The sequence below is a fragment of the Gymnodraco acuticeps genome, unplaced genomic scaffold (genome assembly GCF_902827175.1).
Source record: "Gymnodraco acuticeps unplaced genomic scaffold, fGymAcu1.1, whole genome shotgun sequence".
NCBI lineage: Eukaryota > Metazoa > Chordata > Actinopteri > Perciformes > Bathydraconidae > Gymnodraco > Gymnodraco acuticeps.
Window position 1 is genome coordinate 575,765 of NW_022990358.1, and position 9,141 is coordinate 584,905.

The 9,141-nt window shown below is 37.5% G+C and overlaps 1 protein-coding gene across 1 annotated transcript; it reads right to left on the reverse strand.

Moving 5' to 3' along the window:
* Positions 1–143: 143 nt before the first annotated feature.
* Positions 144–7,352, reverse strand: polm (polymerase (DNA directed), mu). Its single transcript, XM_034224183.1, has 11 exons — positions 6,961–7,352; positions 5,957–6,134; positions 5,420–5,518; positions 5,154–5,324; positions 5,004–5,075; positions 3,509–3,629; positions 3,294–3,426; positions 3,103–3,205; positions 2,656–2,991; positions 2,499–2,582; positions 144–2,415 (listed from the first exon to the last, which is right to left on the reverse strand). The coding sequence occupies exons 1-11, from the start codon at positions 7,146–7,148 to the stop codon at positions 2,329–2,331; spliced, it is 1,572 nt and encodes a 523-aa protein (XP_034080074.1). The 5' UTR covers positions 7,149–7,352; the 3' UTR covers positions 144–2,328.
* Positions 7,353–9,141: the final 1,789 nt, after the last annotated feature.

Consider the following 9,141-nt stretch of genomic DNA (forward strand, 5'->3'; position numbering starts at 1 on the left):
GCTTCTGTGAGAACAGAGGGGAGGCCGGTTGTGGAAATGGAAATTAAATCAACTGTGAAGGAAGGATGTATGACTTATCATTTCAGATCAATATTGAAATAGATCTCCTAGAAAAAACACACGTCTTTTTTGATTAGAAGCGATTTCTTTTGTATACGTTTAATATGTTATTAACATTCTAAGTACTCTTTATAGTTGAGATTTCCCTGCATAAAAACACAAGAGTAACACCCAAACAGAAAACAATGTAAGGAACACAGTGGTGGAAAAATTACTCAGATCCTTTATAAAAGTTAAAGTAACAATACTGCTATTTAAAAGTATACGGATAAAAGTGAAAGTCCTGCATTTAAAAACTCGCCCTAGGTATGAAAGTATTTTCACCACAATATCCCTGAAATATCCGCAGTAAATGTACTCATTCTGCAGTAAAGTGCTTCTTGTGACTGGTTTTATGTGACATTAGATGCATACATTTTAGATCAACATTTCTCAGTTGTAGCGGCTCTGGTCAGCTAGTTTTAACTACTTTGAGTACAAGTTAGCTAGTTTAGTTCAAAGGTTTTCAACCTAGAGGGTCACCAGTTAAATCTGAGGGATCATAAGGTGGTTCATGAGAAGAAAGAAGATATGATAACTACATTTGTATTCACATTTTGTCATTTATCGAACGGTTACTCCACCTCGTTGATTTCTGACTGTCTGACTCTCTGTTAACAAATCATAGACATATCGTCACACTAAACGTTTGGGAACCACTGGCTTATTATTTATATGTTGTATTTTAAAAGCAGGTTTCTTAATGCCAGTGACTGTAGCTTTAGAAAAAGGTTGTGTCGTAAAGACAATATTCCCCTGATATGAAGTGGAGTAGCAGTATGAAGCAGCATAACACATTTTTTTATATATTGTCACTGACTTCCTGTTATTTTCCTGGAGATTACATTACATTGCATTTAGCTGAGATCACTTGTGGTCTCTCTGCTGTGTGGCTTTCTTTTGGAACAGACGTTGTAGAATACAGATCAGTAGCACACAGGTGTGTCTGTGGGGAAATGTTCCTTGAACACTTACAAAGACAGGATGGTCAAATATGTCACTCTGTATAAGAAGAACACGAGTTGTACAGATATGAAAGAAAATAAATCTTGACAGTTATCTGCTATGTTTCTTTGTCAAACGACAGATAGCGTGTTTCGATGTTCGGCTCTGTTGGTGTTTGATCAGGTCAAACTGTTATCCTGCTTCTTTTTTAACATTATCTTCTGCTGGGCTGCAGATGTATTCCCATCACACTTTACTCCCCTATATTAGTCACTTGGTCGACCTATTTGGTCCAGACCAAACTATCTCATGTATTTAAATAACAGGTTATTGAGGAAGCAGCCCCTGACTTTTCCTCTAGCGCCACCATGAGGTTCACATTGTTGCCTTTTCATTGGATTTGTATTAAGAACAGATTGTACGGTTCAGCAGCTTATAACAAATACTTTCTTCAGCAAGCAGCAAGATCAGAGCATTTATTATATATCAGTTTTAAACATTTTAATTGAGGATGCCTTCACTCCTTTGCCAGAACTACAGCTAAAACTAAATGCATCCAAAATGATCATAAAGTGGAATAAACATCTCTCTAAAACAGTTTTAACACAAACTGAAAAGCATTGCCTTCGTAGGTGATTTATTAAAGGACTGCTGTACTACACTGTATTAGTCTTAGCCTAGTTGACTAGTCCACTAACACAGGTTCCCTACAGTGCAAATATTGCTTCAAAATTCCATTTTTGGAATTCAGTTCATATTAATGTGCAAACAGGGCAAAAAAAGGCAATAAAAGGCCATACAAACGCAGCTACTCATGCATTTTAAGAGGCCAGTTCAGCGGTGCAGCGGGACGGCAACACTGAGGAATCCGCACAAAAAACTCCGCGTTGACGAACAAAAAAGTCACATTTTTAATCCGGTAAAAAGTTATGAGGGAAAATGTTCTGTATTCCTTCATCATATTTTTCATATTCCATCTTCTTGCGTTTTCAAACGCTGCGATTGTTGTGACCGTGGATAAAATAGTTGATGGTAGCTTTTCAGTGATCTAAAATCTTATAGTTATAAAATGGTATTATTTTGGAATCAGTCATGGATTTAGTTACCTAATAATCATGGATCCTGAAGCAACATGACTGCATCAATAGAGCCCCGTGCAGTTCTGTCTTTTGGGCTGAACCACCAGCTGATACTGCATTAACCCCCCCTGCCCCCCCCCTCTCTGCAGGTATGACCCTCACATGGTACCTGCTGGTTCCTCCTGCAGGAGATCCTCAGCTCCGGTCAGGCGTTTCTCTCTGACGGAGGGATGTACTCCAGACCGAGATGAGCAAAAATCTCCTCCTCTGATGAAGCTCTCAGGTACTTGCTCTGTAAAAATACAAACATGCATTGCTATTCATTTACCCCCCATGCCAATAAAATGTGTTAAATAGTGTATTAGAGGTGTTTACCTGTGTGTTATCGTACAGAGCGTGGCTGCTCAGAGACATGGCCTTCTCGTGCCCCGCCCAGCGGCGCAGCTCTCTCTCAAACAACTGCAGAGAATAAAGACTCAGTGGAAGGATTTCATTTGCAATATTTATCCTGCATAATATATCAGAAAGTCACCTTTGATCCGGTCCAGCCCAGCAGAGCAAAAGCAAACTGGCTGATGGGCGACACCACCAGGTCCACTCTGACCGCTCTCCATGGTTTGAGATTGGCACGTTTTGTCGACTCACTTCCTTCATCTTTAACCAACGAGGGGGTTGTAAGACGACACGTGTCCTCAGGTGTATCTTCTGTCAGCGTCTCCGTTTGTTTTGTTCCTTCTTTCGCATCCTCAGGCAGTTTAAAGATGGAGTAACACCTCTCGAAGCGGTCCATGTTGGAGGAAGGCCGAGCAGGACCGTCTTTTGACTCCAGGTAAGAGTTTCTTGTAGTTTTCTGGTACAACAAGAAACCCTGGAGAGACAGAAAACTATATTTGTAACATTTGAGCAGTGAAAATGTGGTTAAAATAACTTCAGGTTGTCAAAAAGTCATCTTAAAAAAATGCACTGACTCAGGGTTTACCTTTGATTCCAACCAGGACACGACTTTAGGCATCAGCCCCACCTCTCTGCCCTCCTCTGGGTGTGTTATCAGGAAGTCCACATCATGGCCTGTCAGCTTCCCTCTGGAGAGCGTCGGTAGTTATTTTTCCCTTGATTTAATATGTTTGAACTTCTTAAATCTCAAAAACAAGACAATGGGATAATATCTACCTCCTGAAACCTCCTATCAGAGTAATCTGTGCCCCTGGCAACACAGACATGACAGCTTTCTCCACAATCTCTCCGATGGCGTCACCCTCGGCCTTAGTGACCGGCTGGTTGAGGTCATCATAGTGCTCCAGACCTTAGGGAAGACAGTATATAACTTTGAGGAGAAACAAGATGAAATACAATGTGAATGAACACATGGGCATCGGGACACACACCTGCTTGTTGAGCTCTATTGAGTGTGTGTGCAGAGTCCTGTAACTGAGGAAGGCTGTGTATCCCCTCTCTGATCCATCGCTCTGCTGTTTTTGCTCCAACCCCAAAAATACCTGTTAACACCTGAAACACATCATGATATCAAAATGAAACTGTGGAATACAAATCAGGATTTGATCCAGTAACAAATACTAAAGAATCATTGGTCACCTTAATAAGTTGTTAAATTATAAGACTGGCAGTATTCAATATGTTCAGTATTGCGAATAAATCCCATTAAAACAACATAGAAGACAAAATCATTTCCGTTTGTTTGTATAATTGTTTTTAATATCAACTACACAAGATGAACAAAGGGTACCTCATCAAAATCACAAAATTAAAAACAGGACTTTTTTCTGGATGAGGCAAAATGAACTGCAGTGTGTGTTTGTTGAAGACATTTTTTAAGGATTTGTTGACAGTTAAACAATATAGAATTGTTTCAGATTGTTGGCTTATGTATTAAAGAGGATACATCAACCAGAGGGATCCAGTGTAGAGCCACTAGGTGGTGCTGGAGAGGAAATGAGATCCATGTTGGAGAGAGTTAATCATTTGACGTTGATTTATTTTGAAATGTCCCTGAGTTTTGGGAAATGGTTCACATATTAGAAAATAAGTTCCCTATACGTCACATATTTCTTGAAATATTGTTAAAGCTAGTTAAACTTGCTACTGTAGCACCTTAACAAGGGAATCAATGGCTGATCACTCTTTAAGAAGTCATCTTAAAGGTGGGGTAGGTCATTTTGGAGAAACCGGCTCGAGTGCGCTAGAATTTGAAAATACACAACCGGAGAAAATCTGCCACTTCCTTATAGAGCCCCTCCTCCAACACACACGAACGCGCACATGACCAATGAGGGCACGAGATAAGTTTGTGCACAGATGGAAGGCTGACAGGCAGGTAGGCCATCCAGTTATTTTAGCCGGGCTAAAATGATTGGTCGTGCTTTTTACAGTACTACGGCTTCCACAGATGAAATTTTTTTATGGATTTGTTGTCAAAGCAATTAAGATATTCATTGCTATCGGGATGTTAAGAGCATTCCATGGAATATAACAAAAAGTGTATCTCGAGCCGGTTTCTCAAACTTACCTACCCCACCTTTAAATAATTAAGCTGAATAGTGAATTGAAGAAAAGTAAAATAGAATAATTGTTGTTTTACTTTTCTTCTTTTTTGTTGCTTCTCCTCAGAGATAAGACATGTGAGCCATTCAAAGAAAAGTGTTTAATTTGAAGGCTTTTTAGAGCCTTGATTGTTGTCCCATATTTCACAAGAATAAAGCATACAATGAAAGAAAAATCAGAAAGTGTTCAAATACTTTTGTGTTAGGGCAACATTTTCTTTCAATGATAATCTGGTCACCCTTTTGTTTGTTCTATAGACCACAAATAATCATAGAATTTACAAAACTCCACTCAAGTTTATGGGCAAAACAGCTGACATACCTTCAGTGCTTTAAACCGCTCTGACTGCTTTGTACACTCCACTTCACTGGATGCTCCATGTTCCAAAACGTCCTGCAAGAAAAGAGAATAAAAACAGATGAATAATAGATAGTGATTAGGGAGATATAAAAGGGATATCTTTCCACTGACTTTGATGACTCTGAGTGAATGTCCTCCCAGACAGGGCAGCCCTCTGAGCTGCAGCAGGTCTATCACCGGGCTGTGGAGAGCCTTCAGCACGGCGGCGGCTCGTCGGAACGCAACGCCTCGTCCGTCCTCGTCACTGAGCTCAGCGTTTTCAGCCAGGAGAGACAGCGCATCCTGAGACAGAAAACACATCCTCAATCTCTCAGTTTTCTGTTTTCATTTAGCTAACAACAGGTGTAATATAAGTATTGGCTGGGGGACATTATTACAGTGAAGACGGTGTTGTGGTTCTCCAGGGTGGTCCTTCTCTGACAGGCGTAGCTCGGCACGATACTCTCCACCTCCTTCGATTCATCAACCTGTTGCTCCTGTTAAAGACAGAGGGATTCAACAGCTTCACAAATACAACCAAAAACCAAGAGCTGGATTCATCCGAGATCTTTTATAAAAAAAATCTAAATTCTAGTATTGTTTATTTCTATTCTTTAATTTCTACTATGTGCAATGCCTCGTTTTGTTTTTGTTGTTTTTTATGCTGCTGCAACACAAAAATGTCCAAATTTGGGATCAATAAAGTACCTCTTATCTTATCTTTACTTTTACTTAAATTCATAACAAATACTTAAATTAATATGAGTACGATAAAAAATGCAATTGTATTTTTATACATTTTAAATGTATGGTTTGTTACGCCATCTTTTATGATCTGAAAATGTTTGGGAAGCCATGCGCCACAGGAATATTTTAGTGAAATTCTTGACTGACATCTGAGAGTAAATATCTGGAGCTGATAAAGAAAAAGGCACCTGTAGTTTATGTCTATCCAGGATTTCAACAGGATGTCCCGCCTTCATGCTCTCTGTGTACCAGCTGATGTCCAGAAGGAGAGCCGGTGTCCTGCACTGACCTCCAATCTGTGAGTCCAGCCACGTCCTGACCTCATCTCCAGAGTTATTCTCAGAAATCACATGTGTGACGCTCTCACTGTGAATACACAATATTCAACATGTGATTCAAAGACACTACTGTACCCAAAGGTGAGAGCATGGCAGCAGCACACTCAATCACTCAATTCAATAAATGATTAGCTTTTTGGAAAGTTCGGGGAATGTAGATTAAAATACACTTTTACGTACAAGCTTTTGAACAATTGTTATCATCAATGTATGAGAGTGTTTAAGCTGACTTAAAGGTCCCATGTCATGGTTTTCTGGTTATTACCCGTCCCCTTGTGTGTTATGTAGCTTTGTATGCATGTAAACGGTCTGCAGAGTCACAAACCCTCAGGAGCTCCAACAAGCCGTTTAGGACAGAGAGTGAATACACATACTATACAGACATGCTGTATTAGAAACCAATGTGAGATTGGAAAATTGCACAATATAAATGTAGTTTAGTATACCTCAACAATGGAAATATGATCAGTAGAAATGGCCATGACATGGGACCTTTACAAGTAAAAGCACTCAATGCAGAAGTCACCCCTGGATTCAGAAATGGATATGAAAAACTAAAAAGTAATACAAAATCCTTTACAAAATCTTCTTGTAAAGCTGAACAAGTTGAATAAAGGCAATCTCAATAGTTGAAACTTTATTTTCTGTCAATCAACTTAATCAATCAAATTGATTAATCAGTACCACTTCTAAAATATAAGCTGTAAGAAACCAATAGCTTAACAATTTAAATAGTCAAATCAAGTGAAGAACTTTAATTTTATTCTCACAGCTATTAAAGACAAAATGTACTTAGTTACTCTTCTTCACTGTTTTTCTCAATTGTACTATACACTTTATTTATTTTATCTTACCTGAACAACTCCTCCACCTGAAATCCTTTCTTTTGACCGAGCTGAGAGAGAAATGCTCTTCGACTGGCTCCCATTTTTCTTTCCAACAGGAATAAAACCACCTGAGGGAATTTGGCAGGCACTCCACTCCAAGTATTCCCAGTTTTCCCAGCACCTGAGGAGACTTTCCTTCTCTTCAACGGCACCATGTTTCACTTTATGGTTAAATAAGACGTTAAGGCGTCTAACGTAAATGGGCTCATTCTCTGGGGTAGGTTAGAGGGAAAGAAAGCCGCAGAAAAAAGAAATAGTAGCACAATTCTGTGCAGCAGTGCAACCGGATGCAGCTGTGTTGATGCACCGGCTGCACATGCGCACTACCACAATAGTTCCGAGTGGAAACTGCGCTGAACACTGAAACGGCCCAGTATGGAAGACAGCTTTAAGTTATTAACATTAATATTATTAAAATAAACATAAATACTCACGGTCAGTAACATGGATAACAAGTGTCTCCTTTTTTGTATTACTGTTTGGTGTATAATGCAGGATTGCTGCTTAATTTCCTATGTTGTGTACCTAAAACATGAACACTCACTAACACCACTTATAATATTAAATAAGTGAATTTATAAAATTGGAAATATATTTTGCAAAATGATAAAGAATTAATCCTATTATATTCTGTTTAATCCAATAAATTAAGTGATTTAAAAAAAATACATTGTTTGCCTCTGATACTGATACTGAAGTAGTATGAGTAGCCTACCTAAAATGTGTACTATAAGTAGTACTTTCCATCCTTTAATGTGGCTGAAAGTTGGTGAATAGAGCTGGTTCTTCCACTTTAATCCCAATCACTAGTAATAACAGCAGAAATCACTTTCAGCTGTTTGCATAGTTCATTGTTTGAAAAGCTTGACAGTACTGACTGACTGCTACCTGCCTTCACTTCACAGTGCCATCAACAGTAGGAAAAAATATTGTTCAAAACATGATGTACGCTTAATTTATTCTCACTTTCAAAGCATTACTGTACAGCCTCAAAGAGCTGCTATGCATGACTTTAGATCTAAGTGTCGTTTACCACTAACAGCTCCCCCTCAATATCAGTAAAGGGAAGTGCTCACAGATTTGACTGATAACATATGTCGAGGCTTATACTTATGATCAGCATATGTCTTTTTTTGTGGGAGATAATGACCTAAAAAGAACATGTGTGCTCCACACAGAAAATGGGTTGTATGAATGTTTAAGCACCCATGTGTTCTCGAACCAGGAGTCAATGGAATATTATGAATTCTTCTGCATGCCGTGTCTACATTGGATTTGCATAGTCTATTCAATTCAAATTAAATATCTTCAGACTACAAACATAGTATACAGAGTTTCCTGTTTTAAAACTCTTAAAATAAAAGACTATAATTATGTGAAACCCTGAAATAAACTGTTTGATCTATAATAACTCTCAGGTGGTTTCAAGGGGGTAAGTTAAGAGGAATCACATGGAGATCTATTGTTGAATTACTTTCAGATCCTCTTTTGTGTAAAATAAGGTTTTATTTTCTTGAAAATAAAACTAAAGCAATAGACTATAAAATGTACGTGTCAGATTGTTATATCGGCTTGAATATTGATATTAGACTATTACTACTAGATTATATTATATATATTTGAAGTTATTTATGTGCAGTCACCATTACATCATTTTCAAACTGAAATGCAAAGTAAAATAAAAAACATTTCATAGCAACATATAATATTGCATACACAATATTATATTGTGCATTTAGATGCTACATTACATATTTATATAATAAAATGTAATTTATGTATATTTGTATTAAGAGCTTACTTAATTAAGTTTAATAAAGTTTAATTTAATACATTTGGAAATATTTTAATAAATATGTTTTCTATATAAGATTTAATACAATATCATATAATGCAATATAATATTATTATGATTAACAACGTTTTAAAAACAATTATTTTGAACTTGATTTTAAAATGATACAATGTCTGATATTAAAAATAATAATTAATAATAAATACAACAAACATCTATGTATGTCATTAAATGGGATTATTGTGCCGATAGTAATAAAGCATGCCTCAGAGTTAGTAAAAAGCAAAAGTTAATAAGGAAGTTTGTAGTTTATAAGTAGTATACATTCCATGCTGTACAATGTGTTCTCGGTC

Excerpts from the sequence above, each read along its gene's own strand:
- polm (XM_034224183.1), bottom strand. The coding sequence starts at position 7,148 with ATGGTGCCGTTGAAGAGAAGGAAAGTCTCCTCAGGTGCTGGGAAAACT. Across the intron at positions 5,325-5,419 it reads ACCACAACACCGTCTTCACT|GATGCGCTGTCTCTCCTGGC; the intron begins GTAATAATGTCC and ends TTTCTGTCTCAG. Across the intron at positions 3,427-3,508 it reads CAATAGAGCTCAACAAGCAG|GTCTGGAGCACTATGATGAC; the intron begins GTGTGTGTCCCG and ends GTCTTCCCTAAG.